Source organism: Poecilia reticulata, chromosome 12, assembly GCF_904066995.2.
Source record: "Poecilia reticulata chromosome 12, P_reticulata-male-v2, whole genome shotgun sequence".
NCBI classification, from domain to species: Eukaryota; Metazoa; Chordata; class Actinopteri; order Cyprinodontiformes; family Poeciliidae; genus Poecilia; species Poecilia reticulata.
In genome coordinates this window covers 2,500,965-2,524,523 of record NC_088841.1, presented here as the reverse complement: position 1 = coordinate 2,524,523, position 23,559 = coordinate 2,500,965, and the positions used below count along the sequence as shown (strand labels likewise).

General features: G+C 40.4%; 1 protein-coding gene across 1 annotated transcript; it reads left to right on the top strand.

Annotated features, from left to right (window-relative positions):
• The first annotated feature begins 471 nt into the window (after positions 1-471).
• On the top strand, positions 472-23,448 carry crb2a (crumbs cell polarity complex component 2a). The gene is made up of 13 exons (XM_008423171.3): positions 472-730; positions 5,785-6,477; positions 9,303-9,498; positions 10,684-10,823; positions 11,274-11,444; positions 11,530-11,643; positions 12,298-13,251; positions 14,278-14,849; positions 15,850-16,015; positions 17,053-17,923; positions 18,208-18,324; positions 19,410-19,536; positions 19,686-23,448. The coding sequence occupies exons 1-13, from the start codon at positions 664-666 to the stop codon at positions 19,905-19,907; spliced, it is 4,410 nt and encodes a 1,469-aa protein (XP_008421393.2). The 5' UTR covers positions 472-663; the 3' UTR covers positions 19,908-23,448.
• The last annotated feature ends 111 nt before the right edge of the window (positions 23,449-23,559 follow it).

Sequence of the window (23,559 nt, the reverse complement as noted above, 5' to 3'; positions counted from 1 at the left end):
TAAACAAGTTTGAACATTTTAATTAGGAGGAAAAGACTGAAACAACAGTTTTTTGTTTGGCTTCTTAAGACTCCGCAATTGGTATTTAGTGCTAATAATATCTTCCAGCAACACATAATTACCTAGTCATATTTTCAAATTTCCTGTCAACTTAAAAAAAGAATTGACTCAAAAACATGGTTTGCAGCAGGATGACTACCACCGGGCTTAGCAAGTTTTCTGTGGGAAACCCTGTCATACTGACATGTGTGAATTTTACATGAATATATATATATATATATATATATATATATATATATATATATATATATATATATATATATATATATATATATATATATAAATTTGTTTTTTAAAACAACTCCTTTAATTCCAAAAGTTCAATGAGAGAGTTAATAGCAGCTCTTGCACAGGAGCAGGTGCTAGTCCACCTCATGTTTTCCTGACAGCTCTCTCTCTCTCTGATGGCTGATCACTCTCCTTATGACCAGGGAAGGCTGTCTATGGCCAAGCATGGAGGGTGGCTGTGGAGAAACAGCCTCTGCACTGAGGCCAGCCAGGAGCAACATGTCGGGACTTTAACACTTACTTGCCTTTTTGCTTTTTTTAATCTGATTGTTTTTTTGTTTTTTTCTTGACTGGACCTACATCTCCAGCTTTAGTATGGAGCTGGGGAAAGTTCATTTGAATTTAAAGACACTTCTGCTGACAATGATGATGTTCAAGTGGGGTGAGTAGAAACTTTTTATTCTTCTATTTAATGTGAAAGTCCCACCTTTTCTTTACTGACACTTCAATAAAGAAAATCAACACAAAACAACTAAATTAAATGATACAGATTACTTTAATCACTGTCCTACATGTAACATTTGTAGAAGTGAAAGTCTGTAAGAGAAGTGTTGTATGGGAAGGAATGTTATTGTGCCTCTTAATGATGGTGCTTCCCAAATGAGGGGCTTTCACAAAGTTTTGTGATGTAAGACCTCTTCTGAGCCTCAACTATGTATAAAGAAGATGAAGCAATGAGGAGATGTTGTGTTTTGCCACCCTTAATGATTATTTTGAACTTTAATCATATCCAGTAAAACTGAACAATAGTGAAAAGACCACTATGATGAGGACAAATCATTTCAATCACCAAAGCTGTAAACTTTCTTAGACTAATAACGTAAAGAGAGCGTTCTGAACTGGTGGGAGTTGAGTTAATCTGTGTCTGATTTGACACATGACTGACTCAGAATGAGACCACTCAGTCATGCAGACTCAAATCAGAGCAAACAATGGAGGAGTAGAGAAAGTTGGTTCATATCTTTCCATGCTTGAACGAAGCTTCAGAATGAGGTCACGTAATGTCCCGTTATGTTATTTAATTTTCCACAAAGTTCTGGTTTATCACATAATGGTTGTCTAATGTGTCCCCTACCCAAAATAGGATCTGTTGTTTAAAGGGTCTGCATGAATGCTTAGAGTGAACTTGCAACCATGTCAAAGTCTTTACAGCAGAAAACTGACCTGCAAAAAACCCTTTAATGTTAATGAGGCAACTTTGACATATTATTGATAACTAAGCATTTATCCTGCACTTATATATATATAACTAATGGTTAATTAACGTGACTTTAAAGACTTGAACTTGAAGTCCACTGAACATTTTTACAGGCTGTTACTGTTAGAGTTCATTTTTATTATTTTATTACCAGATTATTATTTCAAACTGTTTGTGGTGCTAGTATGGGTTCTACAATGTATGCAAGTTCAAATAAGTTCAATAAAATAAAAGCAGCTGCTGTTTGTCCTAACTGAAAAAGTGAATGAATATACATTTATACATTTATACATTTATACATTTATACATAGATGGCTTGTACTTGTATATCACTTTATGAAGAGTACCCCAAAGCAATTCACACTACAATCAGTCATTCACCTATTCACACACACACACACACGCACCCCCCCCCCTCCACACACACACACACACACACACACACACACACACACACACACACACACACACACACACACACACACATGCTGTTGGTGGCAAGCTACTGGATAGAAGCGAGGTTCCCATGCAGACCTCTGACCCCCACCAGCAGGCAAGGTGTGTGAAGGGTCTTGCTCAAGGACACAACAGCAGAGGCGGATGGAGCGAGGATCGAATCAGCAACCCACAGATTGGAAGGCAAAATAACCAGCAGCTATCAAATAGGCTCTAAAATCAGATTTTATTGACTTTTATTTTCATTTTTATTAGGAAATGAGAAAGACGTGTTATTGAAGCTGTGTTCCAACTGATTACACCACATCATAAGGATTCTTTGTTGTGTCTGTAATTACTGAGCTGATATAACAGGAAAGATTGTGTTAGGCTGTCTTTTAGCCCTTAGTCACTATGAAACTTTTCCAACTCTCCCCTGCCACTCTGAAGCAGCTTAGGCCAGGACTCAGGACACGTCTCATTCAGATTTGAGGCAGATTGTAATGTCACAGACACAGCCCAGACAATTATCATACCTCCTTATATTTATCACTAAACACCCAAAGAGTCACAACTCACGAAAGATAGAGGTGAAAAGGAAGGATAGATGAAAGAATGAAGATTGAATCTTCTAGACTTAATCTGTCCAGGTATCGTGCCAGGAGATTAGAGGACCAAGGGGGATTGTCCTCAAGACGCCAAAGGGATTACAACATGGAGAGCTTGGGCAGGTCAGGGTGGCTCTCAGAGCTGAGGTGAAGGAAAGAAGGATGACTTAAAAAGGTGATATGGAACATATAATGCAGCAAAAGAAAAAAAAAGTGAAGTCAAATTAAATAGTTTTTCTTGGTTGAAGAAATACATCTGTCTGCTGGAAATAATGTGATTTACAAAATAAAAATAAAAATAACAACAAAAAAACCAACCAAACAAAAAAAACTTTGTAACAAAACAGTATAATAATAAGAATAATACTATAGGCTAAACATTAACTAAATACATTTTAAATTGAATGTGTTTGGAAAAACAAATGTATTTAATGTACTTGAAGAGCAGAATATTAACAGGAAAAACACTTTCTCGCTTTTCATTACTTCATTTATCATTAATTATCAAATATTTATGCAAATGTTATATATATATATATGGTTTTTAGATTTTTAAGTTAAAAGCTTTATATTTTAATGCACTAAGCTAGTTAAAATCTATTCTGTAAATTCATAGGTTGGTCTGACTTTAAATTGTCTGGGGTTGCTTAGGTTGGTCGTGGTGCTGCTCAGTGGCGCCCACACACACAGACCACCTAGTAACATCTTGCAGAGGTTCAATGAACTGAGTTTTGTCAGGATTTCCTCCACACAAATAGAATAGTGAGTATTCTGTGTTAAGCTCAAGTTCATGTTCAAGCTCCAGTAGTTGCGGTGCCTATCATGTTTTACGTCATGTTTTTGATTCCATTTTGGACTCTGTTATTTTATGAAATCATCTCATATTTCAGCCTGTCTGAGACATGCTCCTTTGTTTTCCACATCATAACTGTCCATGTTTACTGTGACTACAAATGTTCCCAAACAATTACATTTTGTCTTTCTTAAGTGGCAGAAAACTGTTGGAGCCTTTTTCAGTTGACTGACTGGAATTGACTGGAAGGCAGGAGGGACCTTTAAGCAGACCCTGCTCCCATGGGAACATTTTTCTAAAGAACCTCCACAAGAAAACTAGATTTTAGGGGATCTCAATTTTTTCTTTTTTGTGCGGATATTTAAAGCACTTACACATCAGCCCAACCTGACCTTTTACCCCAAACATGTCATACACAAAAACCACCATGTTTATCCTCAGAGTTTATTAGAATTACAATCCAACGTGACACAGAGAAGAAGCTCAGCTTCATTATCAATCCACACAAAACATTCCACACGCTCTCTAATGTTTGCCATTTTATTCTTGACATGTTTTCTCACATGGAGGCTTTAGGCCCAGGTCCAATCCTCCATGTGTAGCGCCACAAAAAATTACGTTTTGAGACAATCTTTTGATTCTGTGTTGATGAAAATATTTCTGGAAACAATCCAATGAGGAAGTGGCTGTTTTTTCCCATCATCTGTTATTAAAAGAACTTTAAATTGTGGGGAGCACGTGATGGATCATATTTCTTCATAAACTCCATGCTTTGTAGACTGGGGACACTTTATCTTTATCTTATCTTGTGAATATGTAAATTGAAGCAAAACACCAACTTTCAGGCTGGTAGATCCTAACTCCCGAGCCAACATGGTTGATCAATGCTCTATGCCTTTTCCAGTGAGAAGCCCAATCACTTCCTCTCCTAATTGCTAGAAACATTCCTGATAGCCTTCTTACACCTTCTTACATGACTTGAATCTAATCTTAAAACTCCAGACAACCACGTGTAATTCTGTTACTGTGCAGGTGGCTAACCCCCCACTGAAGCCCACAGTAATCTGTGAAATTTCAAACATAGTTAGTGTCTCCACCTTAGACTAGAGGCAGGATGCATCTTAGCCAGAATTGGAAATGACATCATCCCTCTGTCGTGAAGGAAGGCGGGGCAGAGGGGCCCCTCTCTTAAAGCAGATTTCCAAGAAATGAATAAAAGTAGAAATAAAGAGAGAAGACTGTGTCTGTTGCAAAAAATGTGCAAAATACACGCTGGTGTCCACACAAAGAGGAAAAAATGCTTCACAAGGACAGCTGGACCACTGACACTGTGGGTAGAGAGCTACCACTTTATCTTCTGTACAGACACCTCAGCTTACAGGGTAGCATGATTAACAAGGTGCACTAATAATCAGCCTGGTCCTTTATCTGCTGTGTGAGCTGCTGTGCATGACATGCATTCTGTCATGTAAAGGAGACATTGTTCTTGTATGTCATTTAACCTCCTTGTCAAAGAGGAAAGTCTACTAAATTAATCAGAAAAAGGAGAATCACCCAAGACAGAACCGACCCAAGAATCAGTCACACTGACAGCTGGTCTGAGTGCTTGGTCTTACTTCGTCGGTTTACTCAGCTCCTTTGTGTGAATGCAAGAATAAAAACCAAAAGGAGAACAGAGAGATTAACACCCCATTAGAAAATAAATCTTCTTTCAGTTAAGTCATGTGGTGCAGTAAAAGTACTCGATTAGTAATAAAGCAGATCGAACACTTAAAGGACCATCAAAAGTAAATATTTTGTTGATTTTTCTCATGTATTTGTAGCATGGTTTTTAGGGTGTAAAATAAACTCTAAAGTACAATGAGGATTAATGTAGGAACAATAAGAGTGGAAAAATATAGCATCCAAAGGAAAGTAAGTTGGTGAAAAAACAACTACTAAGGTCAGATAAAGTATGGGTTTAAAAAAATGACCTTTAACATTTCATACATGGTAATGGTTTCACTGATTAGACTTTAACTAAGTCTAACTTTTTAACTGTATTTTTACACATCCTGTTATAAAATCATGGCAACGACAGAAGTAAACAGTTATATGAGATACTGTCTGTCCAAAATTGTCATCACTCAGTTATCTGCTGAGGCCTGATGGTTGCTGATGTTGCTTCAGGCCTGGACGTCTAACAGGAACTTAGACAGGGGAGAATCGTGGAAGCCATGAAACTGTTAGGGATTAAACCTCTTTATTAGTCTAACTTTTTAAAAATGTTTTTCAAATTTTAGATGAAAATCCAGAACAACACCAAGGATGAGCAGTTTTCAGAAGATTTGATCACCATCACACAGATTGACAGATTGTTTTTTTAGTCTTACATATTTAAATTTTTTTTTACTTTGCCTTAGGAACACTCTGCTCGGCCACATCAGAAAAATGCCTGTCTGCGCCTTGCCAGAACGGGGCCACCTGTGTGGACACCATGGATGATTATGCTTGTATCTGTACCAGAGAAGGTGTGCTGTACATGGGCAAAAACTGCGATGAACTTTACGATGGCTGCTCCTTTGTGCCATGTGATGACTGCACCAGCACCCCGGGAACCAGGGAATACCACTGCATATGCCCGGACGGACTCACAGGAGACAACTGCACTGAGGAGGTGGACGAGTGTCGGAGCAACCCTTGCTCTGAACCTCGTTCTCTATGTGTGGACCAGCTTCACGGATACTTCTGCAGGTGTCCGGCTGGATACGGAGGTCAGGACTGCAGGACTCATATGACCGACTGCGTTGATAAACCCTGCATGAACAATGGCACCTGCGCACTCCGACCAAATGGCTTTGAGTGCCGCTGTGCAGCAGGGTTCAGAGGAAGCACCTGTGAGGAAGACGTGAATGAGTGTTTATCGGAACCCTGTCAGAACGGCGCCATCTGTATCGACGGAGTGGCAGAGTACCGCTGTTTCTGTGTGCCCGGCTTTCAGGGCCACAACTGTGAAATAGACATTAATGAGTGTGCTTCTCAGCCATGTGAGAACAATGCTACCTGCATCAACGAGAAGGACCACTATGAATGTGAATGCCTGGTGGGCTTCACAGGTAAGGTACACACACGCACACACACACACACACACACACACCGCAAGATTTACCCCAGAAAACTTGCTAAACCCAGTGGTTGGGTGCTAGAGCAGTCATTCGTCCAGTTTCCCATCATGTTTTTGAGTTAAAAAATGTTTAAAGTTGACAAGAAACTTGAAAATATCACTTGATAATTATGTATTATTGGAAGATTAATACCTGAACGCCAACTATAAAGTCTTAAAAATGCAAACGTATAAATAAATAAATAAATAAATAAATAAATAAATAAATAATTAAATAAATAAGTCCTAAGCCTTGTGGGGGCACAACTAAAGCCTGGTGGCCCGCCAGGCTTATAATACACTGGAGAAAACCTTGCACTGTAATTCACAATCTTGGTTGGTTGGTTGAAAGTAAGGGGGTACGGCAGGTAAAAGATTTAGCGGGGGTACGCAGTACCTGCAAGAGAAGAGCGGCTGTAAAACACGAATGGATTCACTGTGCAGCTGTGAGTTCACTAATCAACCGTGACTAATTAGTTTTTCAAGAACAATCTAAAACACGACTTAATCAGTTAATAAATAACTTTTTTTCCCATTTAATATTGTTTCTGAACTGTTCGTGCTTTGCTAGAGCAGGGGTCCAATAATACGTCGATCGTGGAAGGTTTTGAGTCGATCTCGACATTAGGTGACAAACTGAACGCGACCAAGACGCTGAGACCAGGACTTCCTCCTCTGACTCGCTTAAAACGTTTGTAACTTTATTAAAGAACAACAACAAAAAAAATCAATATATATCAATATATTTTTCCATCCATAATTTAACTTCAGCTGAAGAGAATCATTTGTACCATTTTACATTTTAAGGGGCAAATAAATCTGGATGTCATCTGCAAAGCAATGAAAAACACATTTTTGTGGGGGAAAATCTTACCAAGAGGCAGTAAATACAAGATAAACAAAATGGGCTCTAAAATTGACCATTGGGGAACACCATACTTTAAAGGTCTGGCCCCAGAACAGGATTGGTCAAGATGAACAGAGAAGGTTCTGTTTTCTAAGTAAGATTTAAACCATTCTAATACTGAGCCCCTCAGGCCAACACTGTGTTTTAATCTATGTAAGAGAATCTGATGCTCTACAGTGTCAAATGCAGAGCTCAAATCTAGAAGTAATAAAACTGCAACGTTGCCTGAATCAACTGTTAAGAAGAGATCATTATACACTGGGAGCAAGGCAGATTCAGTGCTATGAGCAACTTTAAACCCAGACTGAAACTTCACAGTTATATTATTATCTTTTAAAAACATTTTAAGCTAAATAAAAACAAAATTTTCAAGAATTTTAGATAAAAAAAGGCAATTTAGAAATGGGCCTGAAATTTGCTAGGTCACTGGAGTCTAGATTAAATTTTTTAAGAAGGGGTTTGACCACAGCATGTTTAAGAGTAGATGGGACACAACCTGACTGCAATGAGGTATTTATCTAAAGATTGACTTAAAGATTGGCTTTATTACACATGTATCAAACAACAATAAGCCAATTAGCAGAACTCTGTTGAACTTGACTGTCTGTTCAGGAGGTTATTCAACCATCTGAAGGTGCATTGGGCCAGAGTTCCATCTAAACGTTACAGGATTTAACTTTTAGACCCCAGAGCTTTCTTCCTGTGAGGCAGTAGTGATAACCACTGTACAAATTAGTCAGTAAACTGCTGCCTTACAGTTAAAAGCCTTAATGTAGTTCGAAAAATTCATTTTTTTATGATTAAGAAAACATTGTGTTTGTACTAGTAAAACAATCCAAGATTTTATGGTCAAAAATATGCCTGACCAATAAGTAAATTGTACATAAATTTGGGCTAGAAGTGATTAGTAGATGTCTGTATCATGTTATAGACATCTAACAGAGTGATGAAGGGAATCAACCAGCAGTACCTTATGAGGTCAATGTTTTAGCTCCACCAAACAGTGTTGGTAGTGAAAGAGGCTATGTAGCCCATTACAACAAACTAAAGATTTTAAATTGATTGGATCTCACATTTCTCAAAGTTCTGTTGATGATCTTGAAATGTTATTGTTGGTTTTACAAACAAAGACATTCTTTTGTCTGACATCAAATTTGGCTAATATTGCCAGAATTCCAGAACATTTTCTTAAGATAGAAACGTTTTAACTAGTTGAGCATACTACTGTTTGATAGCTTGGATCAATCAGAATGTATGTGTGATTGAACTGAAATTATTTTTTGTAAATAGACGCTTGTTGTGAATTGGTGCTATATAAATAAATTGAATTGAATTCAGATATCTGGCAAGAGCACAGTGAATAGTTTTGTAGAGAAATCTCATTTCCTCATTGAAATAAAGTAAAGAAGCTAAAAGTCTGTAAACATTAATGACAGTCTGGAGATACACTTTAAAATGAACAATCTTCTAGCATGTCTTTAACCACCGTCTGATACTGTACTGCATTGTCACAACGGCTGCACCTTCTGATGATTTTCCTGTTGTTTCTGAGTTGTAGACCAGCTGTAATTGGCTGTATTACAAGGGGTAATATTAAAGCCTTTCCATATTTTGCCTTCACCTGGATTAAGCAAAACATGTGGATGACCTCAGAGGTAAGACAAAAACCTCTGATGTCATCCATCCAAGGACTGAAATTAAGAGATGCAGCCTTGAGAGGGTTGTTTGGGTTGTGTGTTGCTTGTCTAATGGAATCATGACCTTTCAACTCTCATGGGTTCAGAAAGAGTTGATACTCTGTTGTTTTGTTGATTTACAAAACAGCTTACCGGTAATTGAATTCCAAACACTGACTCCTGTACGTCCCATAGGAGTCAACTGTGAAACTGAATTAGACGAGTGCGACTCCCATCCCTGCCAAAATGGAGCCACCTGCCATGATTTGACTGGAATGTACTCTTGTGAGTGCCTGGTTGGGTTTGATGGCATCAACTGTGAGGTTGATGTAGATGAGTGTGCCAGCCAGCCCTGTCAGAATGGAGCCTTCTGCCATGACATGGTAAACAGGTAAGTAGTTTCCATAACAATAATACCCAGCTTAAGCAGAAAAACAATGTTGTATCGTATCCACTTTATTGATATTTGACTCCCATCACTGTTGTAATGTGTGTCAGCCTTTTATTTTAATGGCAGTAGATGACTTAATTCCATAGGAAAATGATACTCCCACATAGCCTTTTGAAACATTTACTAAGTAAGCTAGCCTACTGCTAACCTCTAGATTCTGTGAGGAGCATCATATGTGCATCACTGATGCAGCATTGGCACAAATCAGACTTCAATTTTGCAGTAATAAACTAATAGTAGCATTGCTTAATCTGACCATTATCTATAACTTTTACTCACATCGGGATGCCAGAAGCTTAAAAGTCAAGGAGAAACATATCACATATTATCGTAATAATTTGGGTAATTAATATTTACTCACATTGGGTCACTCTGAAGATTGAAGTCTCATTCTCAAAGTGCCATCTGACGATTTAATATATATTTGTTAGTAGTAATTAAAAATATATTAGTAAAACAAGACAGTGAAGACTATGGAAAAGTAGTATACTAGGTCATGATGCAGCCGGACACTGTGAATTCCACACCACCACTGATCTCTATATACAGAGTGTATCAAAAGTGACACATATACTTTAAAGACATTGCAGGACTTGATGTTCCACAAAATCTTTAAATCTTCATGTTTACACTCAAATTAAGTGTTTTTCAAAATGGCAGCATATATGGAAGGGTACAAATCAACCAGCTTTAGAACTCCCTGAGAGCAGTAGTTTTGTTGTCAAGAACCTGGACAGGTCACCAGTCCGTCACAAGGCAACACAGAGACAAACAGGATAAACAACCATACACACACACACCTAATGTCAAATTAATTAGCCTAACAGTCATGTTTTTGGACTGTGGGAGGAAGCAGCCGTATTCAGAGTTAATCCTTGCATGTACAGGGAGAACATGCAAACTGCACAGTGGTACAGTTGGTAGGATCTTTCTGCATGGAATTTGCAACCTTCTTCTAATGATTATATACTTTTCTGTAAATCTTCCACACCTTTTTCATTTGTCACTGATGGACATGTGTTTTATAGAAACTAGAACATTTGTAAAAGTAACACATGTAATGTCTTGATTGATCTCAGACTGCTGATCCTCTCCAGTCTAATCACTAGTTTCTGTCTTTGCCAGCTATGAATGTGACTGCAGTGACACAGGGTTTGAGGGCGAACACTGTGAAGTGGATATTGCTGAGTGTGCCTCAGATCCCTGCCAGCATGGTGCCACATGTATAGAAGAAGTCAACGGATATGTTTGTCTTTGTTGGCCAGGTATGGAAAACCGTCCCTTTCTCTGCAAAGACAAGCTCCAGTATGGCGGACTCACAGGTCCCTGGATGTGGAATACTTAGGACACAGGATGAGCTTGTGATTGGAAGTATTTAAACTTTAAACAGGCCTCTCCTAAGAGAGACAATTCCTTAGCAAAAACAAAAGTAGGAGTAATAATGGTTTAGTAATATAGACATTGATAAGGATGAGGGAGAATGATGTACTTAACTGTATTGATTAAAAAATTGGAAGGTATCTGAGATTAGATAGAGAGAATTTGAATATATCCATCTGACTTTGGTCTAGGAATTAATGCAGGAAAAAATGTTTTTACAAATTTTGCAAACTTTAAATTTTTTTCAATTTCTGCAAATTATGGATTGCTGCATATACATCAGTCTCCCTAGTGTAAAAACTGGCAGATATATATATTTTTGCCTTTCTTTCCAGGTTATGAAGGAGAAAACTGTGAAGTTGACATTGATGAGTGTGCTGAGCAGCCCTGTCAGAACGGTGGCGAGTGTTTTGAGCGCTCAGATCCTTCTCACTGGGAGCTGGACTGGGAGCTCAGGTTTTCAGACGCAGCCGGCTACATCTGCCAGTGCCAGGGAGGTTTTGCAGGTTGGCAAAGAATGAATGAGAAACTAAATTATCTCTCACACTTCCGGTCTGATGATGCCGACTCTGACGTTTTTCTACATTTCAGGAGAAAACTGTTCCATAAATATAGATGAATGTGAATCTGAACCGTGTCAGAATGGAGGCGCTTGTGAGGATAAAGTCAACGGCTATGTCTGTGTGTGTCCTGTTGGATTCTTAGGTAAAGTTTCTAATTTACAGCCAGCCAATCAGAGCCAGGAGGAGGGGTTTAGAGCTTTCAGTTTTATAGTAAATAATAATGGAGAAGCAGGAAAACTGTTTATTCGCTGTCATCGGTGGCTATGCTAACTAGCCTATCATTCATGGCAGGCTCTGCTGTGGGGGAGGAGCTGTGGTAGAGCAGAGAGAAAGGGGGGAGATTGTGAGAGGCATGTACACAAGCATGATTGACAGTGCTAAGACCCTCCTACTGGCTCCAATTGGTTGTTTTTGACCAATTAAGTGGCATATTTCTGCAGGTAGCACTGGCAGAAGGCAGAGGAGCTAAATTTTTTTTTTTTACATATTATCCATCTCATATTATGCTGTCACAACATAGTGACAAAATATGTATAAAAAAAACATGCTACTGCCAAAACTTTAGTTTGTGACTATATAACACAGAGCATATTATAAATGCTGAATTTTGATATTTCATGTGTTGGTGCATAATTCCTTGTTCACAGCAGAATTATACTATATTTTAATGGAGCAGCAACATTAGAATATTGAAATTATTAAATCCCCTCTTGTTGCTATTGTGTTAACTTTCTGCTACAGATACCAGCTGCAGTTTATGTCTAACATTCAGTGTTCTCTCTGTCTCTCTCTCCAGGTGAGCTGTGTGAGTTGAACATTGATGAATGCGAGAGTCAGCCCTGTCAAAATGGCGGCTGGTGTGAAGATGGCAGAGCATCGTACACCTGTCACTGTCCTGAAGCTGAGCCTGGTGAACTTCCATGGGGAGGTGACCACTGTGAGGTTAAACTCTATGGGTGTGTTGGCCACAAATGCCAGAATGGAGCCAGCTGTCTTCCGACGTTGGAAGAGGGAAAGGACAGCCACACGTGTTTATGTCCGCATGGCTTCTACGACGAGCAATGCTCCACCAGAACAACGTTCTCACTGTCCTCCCCTGGGTTCATTCATATCCAGATTGCTCTCAAAGAGAAAGTCCGCAGGGAGGTGGAGCACCGTGGTCACCAAGGTTTGGGGTTGCAGCTTCGCTTCCGGACGACCTTACCCAATATGTTGATCTTCTACAGAGGAGATCTGGATAACTATCTTTTCCTGGAGATTGTTAACGGTGGTCTTCATGCAAAAGCTTTTTCTGAAGAATCTGAATTGGATGTCACATTTGCTGGCCTGGTGAGTGATGGAGACTGGAGGGACGTTCATGTGTTTTTGGACAACGGAAGTCTATTCTTGACCCTAAAGGGTCCTGACTGTGTCAGAGATGGATGCACAGTCACAGATGGTGGTGATGGGGAACTTCCTTTCCAGCCCTCACAAGCCTTCACTGATGTTTACATAGGGGGAGCACCAAATGACCTTTTGGAGCTCTCTTTAAGTGGTGCAGGATTCCTTGGATGTATTGAAGACCTTATGATTGACTCGAAACCTATCCTACCCCAATCGCTTCCAGAAGACCAGGATCTTGAGTTGGGCTGTTCCAAGACAGAGTGGTGTAAACCTGATCCCTGTAATGGACATGGCCACTGTGTGGATCTGTGGACTAGCTACCAGTGTGACTGTTTCCGTCCCTTCCATGGGGAGAGCTGCTCTGAAGGTAACTATATGCTCCAGCCAAGTTCCAACTTCCCAAACTTGGCAAATTGTTTTACTGTAGTCTAAGGCTGTTTTCTGAGTGATCACATAATAGAGTTAGTGTATATAAGGTATAAGGGCCCAGCTGTACCTGGTATGAGAATAAGGGTGTTACCTGATAGTCTGGTACTTGGTTTGATTGGGAAATGAAGTTGCAACATAGGCAAATGGACTGGCGTTCAAGTAAAATGGACCAAACGGGATTCACACCAGCCCTCAGTGTCCTCTTCAGAGTAAAGGAAACTTCCTACAGTGGTTCTTGGTGCAGTGCTCCCACAGGTTGATGGGAGGAACAGGTTTTTGAATAGGTTTGGACTGCTTGACACAGTGCAGTGCAAAAGGGAACCACAGAAGCTGAAAATGGAACAAATGTTGCACTTTTGGTCACCAATCAAACTGAGTCTCTACTGGACCATCAGGTGTGAAACACCCTAAGAATTACCATGCTACTACCACAAACTCTCATGTATGTAAATCTTTGTATGCAGATAACCAGTAGGAGTGCTCTCATATACTAACTTTATTTTAGTATGGAGTTAAATTCTTGTTGATTTCACCTTGTTGGTGGAAGAAAACACATCAACCAGTGACAGTAGGAGAGCTTTCTGTTCCTGTCAAAGAAGTTCCAGTGCTGATGCTGGATCTGTCTCTTGACATATTTTCAAAACCACACAAAAAACTCAACTGTTTTCCTTAGCATTACAGCTACCTAACACACCAAACATTTTTCATAGAGAGATTTAGAACATGTTTTGAGTACACACCAACACACACTTATTTGCCATTTTGTTGCGCTATGTTGTTTGTTGTTTTCAAAGATGTAGCCATTGATTAGCAAAGGGCTAACTTTAAATAGGCTTGCTTAAATTAGCATTGGCTTTTTAATTAATTCAAATCTTATCTGCTTTGTGTGTAATGACTACTTATTTTCTGACTACTGAAAGGTCAGGTAAATCTTAACACTAATCTTCTTTTTGTCCCCTGACAGAATATCCTTCATGGACTTACAGCCATGAGGACACAGTGAGTTTTAGCTCCTATGATTTGGAAGAGAGTCATGGAAGTAACTTCAGCGTGTCGTTTTTGCTGAAGTCCCTGAAGCCGGACGGGCTGCTGTTCCAGCTGAGAAGACCCCGTGCAGAAGATGAGGGGGAGGCCTACTTTTCCATCTACCTGAAGATGGGGAGGGTTTTCGTCAGCACTCTGCCTGACAGCTCCTCGCTGACAGCTCCTGTATTTGTGACCACCGGGGAGAAGCAGCTTCTCTCTATGGAAGTCAAACACACACATGTGATGTTCGATCATGCAGGACTTAACTACGGAATAGGAGAGATCCCTGAGGTGGCTGTCCGGAGTGGAGATAAGGCTTTTGTTGGAGGGCTTCCAGAAGGCTGGGACGCTGCTGGTTGGGGGGGACATTTTAAAGGCTGCCTCCAGGACTTTCGTCTAGACGATGCACATTTAGATCCGGGTGGCTGGAGCAGCCCTGATGAAATAGTTTATGTATCAAGTGAAGCTGGAAATTGGAAGGAGGGCTGCATCAGCGACGATGCCTGCAAGGTAAGACGGACCATCCGTTTTTACTTTGTTGATGTAATTGACTAAGAAATATCTTTGTACATTTTTCCATGAGAAACATCACTTTATTTTGCTCTTTCTTATTAGATGGAAATTTCAATGAAATTAATTCCAGACTTTGATTAGACCTCATCAAAACTTTTATTTTGTTTTTCGCTTGGTTTTGGTTTTTCTGGCCCTTCAGAAATGGACTTGCTGGTATGAGTTAGATTCAAATGTAGTTTAGTTTCTGGTTATGAGCTGAAGGTGGAACATTCTCCTTCAGGGTTTTCCACTACAACATAGATGTCCATCAGTTACAATAAGCCAAGTGGTGATCATCAACCCTACCACCACCATGTTTGACAGTCAGGATGAAGTTGTTTTCCTGAAATGCTGTGTTAGTCACAGGTTGGACAGAAACACACACCCTGGGAACGGATTGACAAAGATTTTGGCCTCTGGGCTGGAGCCGGGTTTGGTTCCTGTTACAACAGGGAAAATTCTTCTACTAAGGCAAATTACAGTACATTAATAGGTAATGCTATAAACCATCAGGTATGAATTGATGCATTGTAGGTTTAATACATCGTCTAGCCAATAACTCCATGTTGTTACCAAAGAAATCTATTATAACTTCATCATTTTCCAATACTTGAATATTGTTTATATTTCTAAAAATCCAGAATACAACTCATCGAATTTGGGCCAATGAGTTTTATACAAAGGGCAATATTTGTAAAACAGGCATTCAAAAAAACAGAAAGAAAAGAAAAATCTTTGGTGCCCCCTCAAAAGTTGGGGCCCTGGGTTACTGCCCTCTAAGCCCTCCAGGACTTTCGTCTAGACGATGCACATTAGAAATGGACAGACCTGTCTATTTCAGGTCTGTTATCCTCAACATTTCTGTGGAACATCAAGATGTCTCCATTTCTGACAGTTGTCCTGTTTGTGCTGTGATAGTTTGACGTAACCAAGTCACTCACCATGTTTCCTGTTACAGACCAAACCCTGTCAGAATGGAGGAGAGTGCACCATCACCTTCAATGACTTCACCTGTTCTTGTCCAGAGGAATACACAGGGAAGAACTGCCAAACACGAGTTTGGTGTGTCAGCAATCCTTGCGTCCATGGCGGCTTGTGCGTGGACCTTCCTAACGGATATGAATGTAAGAAATCTGCGCCAATGCTTTTGAGCAAGTCATCCATCTATTTGTTTGATTAATGCAGCTGCTTGTATTTTGACCTGGTTAAGTCTTCTATATTCATGGACTCCAGTTAGTGTAAAATGCTGGTGCTTGTCTGCTGACTGGCACAAAGTGAAAGGAGCATGTTGGCTTCCCTTCACTGGCTCCCTGTCTATTTCAGGATCCAAACTAAAGTTTTGCTCTTTGTTTTTAAATCATTGCTTGGTCTTGCCCTTTCCTACTTGTCACAGCCAACCTGTATTCATGCTCATACCTTTGGATGTCTTTCAGCATTTTGTTTGTTTTTTCCTTGTAAAGCACAAATTAATTTGACCTTGACCTTGACGGCGGGGGTTGCAAAGACATAATATAACCATTCAGTTGTGCAAAATGCTGGGTGGACCTAGCCCAGCCTTTGAGACACAGCTCCTCCCCAGAGCTGCAGGTCCAGGCCTCTGAACTTCCACCTCTCAGAGCAACCCTTTCCTGCAGCTCCCCACTCAGCTCCTTCAGACTAGCTAGCAGCAATTAGCAAACACCTAGTGGAACTGAGCATCTGCTCAACTCACTGTAGCAGCTACTTCTAAGTGCAAAGCTGGTAAAAAAAAAAACCAAACAAACATTGTTAAAGGGTTAATAGAGGAGCCATGTTGTGATGACTTCCTGAAGGAGTTTAAGAAAGAGCAGGAGTTTTTAAAGTGACAGGCGCCCTATTTCAAGCTGATGAACTATGAAGTCAACTTTCCTTTAAGTTATTTTAATATATATAAAAAATTTTAGAATACCTGGCGTTAACATAGTTATTTGGTTGTGCTGTACAATGGCACTATGTGCCTGGAAACCTGACATTGATGAATTTTGACTTTGCTAACTACCTTGAATTAAAACAACAGGAGAGAAAAGGCTGGTGTATTTTTGTACGCTTTGAGAAAGAGAAAGTTCACAGAATGACTTGTCATTTGATGAATAACATATGAACACTTGAACAATAGCAATGATTCCTCCATGTTTACTGCTAGGTTTGCACAATGCCACGTTTGAGAGCAACCCAGTGCAGTACAGTGCTGGAGGCTCCCTGGCTGGACCCATCGCTGACATCTACATGGAGCTGCGGACCCGATCAGAGAATGCTGTGCTCCTGAGGGCCTCCTGGGGCGCCAACCTGCTGGTGGTGGGCATCCTTGATTCCTCAGTCTGGGTGGAGATCCAGACGGACAGCAGCGTCAAGTCGGTGACCCTTAAGGGAATCCGTCATGTGGCTGACGGAAGCTGGCACCGCGTCAACGTCTCCATGGCAGACTGGAAGCGCAAAGCCTCCCCCTGGGTCATCACTGTCGATGGAATCACAGATGCCACCAGCAAACAAGAGCGCACAGGAAGTCTGAGCTTTCTCAACAAGAAAGGAGCCTTGCTGGCTGTTGCAGACAGCTACACTGGCTGTTTGGGTGCAGTGAGGCTTGGCGGGATTTATCTCCCCTTTGCAGATGACCATAAAGCTCCACAGCCCTCTCAGTTTCACATAGTTGGGAAACCCAAAGTGCATCTGGCCTGCAGCAGCACACCGGTTTGCGATTCTGGTCCCTGTCTAAATGGAGGCACGTGTGAAGACTTGTTCAATAAATTTGGTTGTGTATGTGACACGGGTTGGGAGGGAGAGCTGTGTGAGACGGACACCGATGACTGTGCGTCTCAGCCCTGTGTCTACGGCAGCTGCAAGGACTACCTGGCTGGCTATGAGTGCCGCTGTGACCCCGGTTACACCGGAACGCTGTGTGACGAAGACACTGACGAGTGTGCTCTTCATCCCTGTGAACATGGAGGAACCTGTGAGGATGGGGTTAACATGTTCACCTGTGTGTGCCCCACAGACTACAGCGGCCCCCGCTGCCAGTGAGTGCCGGCTGTGCTCATTCTTGTTTCTATGCTACATCCCATCTATTGACACAGTCATGAGGTATTTCTTATCTTTGAAATATGACAAACCGTGAGACAGATCACCCAAACTATTGATTTTGTTATGACAAAGTGGTGTGTCTCCTATTGCCACTTAAATATTTTGGCTCTGGACGAGGGATTGTCTAAAATATTTGTAATGGATTTAATATATAATCAAGGCAAAGTATAGATCCAGTATACACTTTTGAAATTCCTTTAAATTTTTTTTGTTTTTTTAGGTGGGACTATCCTCCATTACAATGTGACACAGATGTCCAATGTGCTAATGATGGAATATGCAGAGATGGTCTCTGGGGAGCTAACTGCACATGCATGCCAGGTTTCACAGGCAGCAGGTAAAATAACCTGAACATTTGCAGTGTGTAGCTTTTAACTTTTACAAAAATGTGTTGTTTTTTTCTATATTTGTTAAAACTGTCACCATGTGATGAGACAGATAATACTGTCTCATCACTAAACTAAACTCTTCCACCTGCTCCTTGAGCTGCTATTGCCATCTACAAAAATGATCCTCTCCTGGAAAAAACAACCAATCAGCCAGGAGGAGGTTTTAGTGCTGCCAATCAGCTCGTTCATGCGCTGCTCAATGTGCTAATGGCAGAGAAACAACTTACTGTTACAGAAAAACTGCTTATCTGCCATCATGAATGCTAAAGCCATTCTAATTAGCCTTAGCATTCGTGACAGGATAGCAGACCTGAGCATATCTGGATAGCAGACCTGAGCATATCTGGAGGCATGAAATCAGACAAACCATGATTAACATGTAATGCATTAAACAAGTATTGCTTAATGCTGAGGCAGGTGGATATGCTTATTTACAGTAATGTGTCTTTTTGGTGTCATAACATTGCTAACTGTGTGGGGAACTCCACTAGCTTCACTGATTTAAATGGATTTCACACAAAAACACTTCCAACAGTTATCTGTTTCAAGCAGACCAAGTTAAAGCTCAATTCTAGAATAAATATGAAGAACAAACTGCTTTTCACACGACAAAAACACAAAATATTCCCAAGTACTTTTGTCTAGTTTCTAGTTCAAATATTTTAGTAAATGAAATAAGACAAAATTAAATTAAAAGTAAGTATTAAGCAAGATATACTCTATAATGCTTGAATATAAAAAAAATGTTTTTTCTGTTTTATGTGAAAAAGTCTGCCAGTGAAACTGGTGCTTTGGCATTAGTGTTATTGACCTATAATAATTCTTCATGTTTTGTTGCATTGTCTGTGGATTAGTAAAAGGGGTTTCCATCCAGGAGTTAACTTTAGGGGGTGGCATGTAAAGTCTGTGAATCCTCCTTCAGCAGATTCTGATGATGGATTCTGCTCCTCAGTATGCCACCAAGGACGGTGGGCCCTGGGGTCCAGGCCGGGCCATCACTGCCTGTTATGACATCACTTCCTCTTTTCTTTAGGTGTGAACTGGAGATTGATGAATGTAACTCCAACCCTTGTCGGAATGGTGGCTCCTGTTTGGATCGCTTCAACATGTTTGTGTGTGAATGCCCGGCGGGGTACAGCGGCCCACTCTGTGACGTCAACGTACGTTTCCTCCGTTGATCTTGTTCTCATATTTTCTGGCTGTATGGATATCTGGGATGTGTGTAAGCCAAAGACTGCAGCTAAAAAAAAAAGAAAAAGAATGAAGCCCCCGCATTATTGCTAGTGTTTGTTTTTCTGTGTGTTTGCAGAAGGAGGCCCATAAACAGGGAATCCCATGGCTGATGGTGGTTATCCCGCTGCTCTGCCTCTGTGTGGTGGTCCTGATCATCGGCGCCACCTTCATGCTGCTCACAGCCAGGAAGAAGCGCCAGTCAGAGGGGGCTTACAGCCCCAGCGCTCAGGAGCTGGCCGGAGCCCGGCTGGAGATGGACAGCATGCTGAAGGTCCCACCAGAGGAGCGACTCATCTGACCACTGGCTGCTGGGTGGAGGGAGTTCGATCTGATCGGAGCGCTGCAGGATGAGCTGGGCGCTCTGACGCATCACAAGGCACAGCCTCTGTGTGGTGGCCGAAGCTTCCTAATCCTGTAAACGTTGTTTATGGCGGAGCCTTAAGGCTAGTTTTCTACCAACCGCTACTTATGTGGACTGTGTGTGTGTGCAGCGTCACAGTCCTCTGGCTCTGCACCTGCGTTAATGGATTACAGCATGTACTGTACTGGACCTATGACTTAAATCTCTGGCTTAACTTGTTTTCCCTGTGACACTGGGGCGCTCAGATCCCTGCCTGAGGAAACGTCCAGCAGCGCCTCTGATCTTTGCAGCTCTTCTCGTGGCGCAGGAATTAGTGGAGAACTTCACTAAAGTTTGATGTCATCAGTTGTTTTGTCTCCGTTAAATATCGCAGATTTTTACTCATATGCTGATGTTAATTTGTGTACAGTGCCTTGCAAAAGTATTCAAACCCGTCAGCCTTCATGGAGGAGTCAGAAGAAGGAAGCTGGTGTTGAAAGAAAATCATAAGAAGTTCTGTCTGCATTTTACCAAAAGTCATGGAGAGGAGACAGCAGGAAGGTGGTGTGGTAAACACATGGGTTGCTTTACTTTAACAGAGCCAGAGAAGTTAGCCAGAAGGTGGATGAAACTGAGTCCAGAACAGTCCTCGAAGAAAACGTGTTTTTACAAACACGCCTTGAAACTGAGGCACTGACTCACCTTCCAGCAGGACAACGTTCAAATGAAGGATTGGACTAGATCAAATCATATTTGTGTGTTTCAATGGATGAGTCAAAGTCAGGATCACTGGAAGCACTACAGCAATACCTGTAGGTTCTATTTTCAGAAGCTCTGCTGCCAATTTTAAGTTTGAGCTTCTCTGCTGCCAGAAAGACTGAGCAAAACTCTCAGTCCAGACGGAGCGTACTGGCAGAGATGAACTCCAGAAAAGTGCTCTATGAATTATTAACTCAGGGAAGTTGAATATAAATGTGTGACATATTTTTAAGACGTTTCATCACTTTGCATAATTTTCCTTCCACTTCACCATAATGCTTTATTTCTTGTTGTTACAAATCCCAATGAACTACAATGAAATTTCCGGTTGCAATGTGAGAAACTGGAAAAGGTGCAAGGGATGCAAATACTTTTGTAAGGCACTGGAACCTGAGTCAGAAAGGGTCTGGACTCTCAACACCATGCTGAAGTTTTTATTTATTTAACAAACATCACCTAGAAACTAAATGTGATGGAAATAGGGGGGCTTAAAACAGTTCTGTTTTTAGTCTGCATGTTCTGATGCTGTTTAAAACGACAGTCAGAACGTCAGACATGTTATGCATGTCATGCACAGCAGAACTCTGTATAAAACCTTTAGCTGCTGCCTTGTTCATACTGTTGTTGCACTGAATTTCCTACAAAGTTCTATTTTTCAAACCTGTTCAGATTATTTATATAGTATTAATTCACATCACGTCATCTCAAAGAGAAAATCGAATTGGAAATCCCAATTCAGGTCCAGATACCCACTCCAGTAATCAGTTCCCAATACGGACCCATCCAATACACTGTAATATTATTGAAATGTCCACAAACAGCTAATAAGAACATGACATTTAACATGATTATGTTCCACCTGCGAGGTCATTACTACAGGCTCCTACTGTCTGTGCTGTAAATAACTACAGATTACTATGGTAACATGTGTAATACAAATATATGAGTTTAATGAAATAGTGTGTGTATCTTCCGTTGTACTTGTTGGGAGTTTTTTGATTTTTCCAAGCTGGGTGAAGCATGTCAGGATTACAGGACCAAACTATTACAAACTCAAGAGTAGCAGAAATGTATACAAAGAACATAGAAACCTTATGTTGCAAGATCGTTGTTGTTCCAGTTTCTTATTATTCATGAGTCATAAATTACAACTCGGCAAAATCTGCTGTTACACTTGTGCTAGTGATGTGACCAAGTATTTGTCGTCTTCCAGGTTTTCTTTTGCTTTTTGTCACAAAGGTTTTAGATCATCAAACACAACTGATTAAATACGGAATGCAGATTGGTTTAAAAAGGTAATCTCTTTCTAAACATAATTTGTGGTTGTTCAACCCTTGGCAGCAACAAGCGTTTTAGGTGTCAAGCAATGAGTCTTGTAAATGACTGTGGAGGAGTTTTGACCCACTCTTCTTTGCAGAATTGTTTTAATTCAGCCTCATTGATTGGAGGGTTGTCTAGCATAAATGGCCTGTTTGAAATATGTCAATTCTAAACTTTTTTTTTTTTTTTTGTCAGTCAGAGGTGACTTTATCTGGACATTTTCTTATACACTTTTTTATACATCACACGAGTCATGTGATCAACAACCAGCTGTTACTGACAAAAACAATGAAGACGACCACAGGAAGTAGTTTCTTCTGACTGTGCAGCAGGCTCTACTAAAGCTCTCACTGCATCACACAGTTCATAAAGGTTATGTCATTCGAAAGTGTTGAATCCATAACTCTTCTGTAAAATTTCAAACTACTTCTCCTAAATAGCTTCTCCCAAGTAAAGTATAAGGGGTTTGATGCTCCAACGCTGTCAATTTCCTGTAGTTAATCTACCACAGGTCAGCTGCTCCCTGGACAGATAGCTGCATTGCCGCAGGGCAGCAGAGGACACACACACACACACACACACCCCCACACACACACACATGCGCCTCAAAGCCATTTAGAGACCAATTAACCTAACAGGAGGGAGGAAGTCAGTGAGCTTACGTAACCTGCACCCACACAGCGAGGGCATGCAAACACCACAGAACAGCTGCATCACCATGCAACCTCTATAGCAAGTTTAAAATAAGCCTGTCCTTACTATGTATTTTTATTTATTCATTTAGTCTAATTTGCTCTGCATGATTTCAGTCCTCTAATATTTTGAACCCCAGCAGGTATTTTTTGCATTTGTGACAGTTGTTTTGTGTATCTTGTCCCCCAAACTGACTTCATTTCCTTTCACACTACTCACAGGTTGATCCTGTTTGGTTGGAATACGCTGTCTATCTACGATGACGTATTGGTGCCATTGTATGTAAAAAAAAAGTAAATTTATGTCAAAAACCTCAGGAATTTTGAAATTCATTTTCAGACATTTTGTAGAAAACAATTTTTTTGGCAGAATTAAAAAAAATTTCTGTCTACAATGGCCCCAATATGTCGTTACACCATTATGTTTGAAAGAAACAAAAACTGACCTAAAATCTCTTCCTGCGGTTTTTCAAGTTTCGCATTAATGCCATGATAGATAAACTGCTGTCTTTGTTTCTGTTGTGAATATTTTCATTGTACAGTAATTATGTGACATTATCCAAGTGGCACAAAAACAATGAAAAATGGTGCATATGTGAAAAAAAAGCCAAGTTTTCTCCTCTTGCTGCACTTGAATCCTTATTGATGCCAGTGTTTACATTACTGCTGATGCATGTATACATGTGAATAAGTTCATGTGAAAAATAAAATGTGCAGTTTTTTTTGTGCCCTCAGTCTTTGCTGTTATTTCTTTTAGCTATGAGTGTTTAAATATTAGCAATTATTTCAGGAAATGTAATGAATGTCAAAGGTCAATTAGACAAAGTAATTCACAACAA

What these genes read in the sequence shown, in the direction of transcription:
- crb2a (XM_008423171.3), top strand. Translation starts at nt 664, where the DNA reads ATGGAGCTGGGGAAAGTTCATTTGAATTTAAAGACACTTCTGCTGACA. An exon ending in GTGCCAGGGAGGTTTTGCAG is followed by an intron (nt 11,445 to 11,529) that starts GTTGGCAAAGAA and finishes TCTACATTTCAG; the next exon opens with GAGAAAACTGTTCCATAAAT. An exon ending in TGGGGAGAGCTGCTCTGAAG is followed by an intron (nt 13,252 to 14,277) that starts GTAACTATATGC and finishes GTCCCCTGACAG; the next exon opens with AATATCCTTCATGGACTTAC.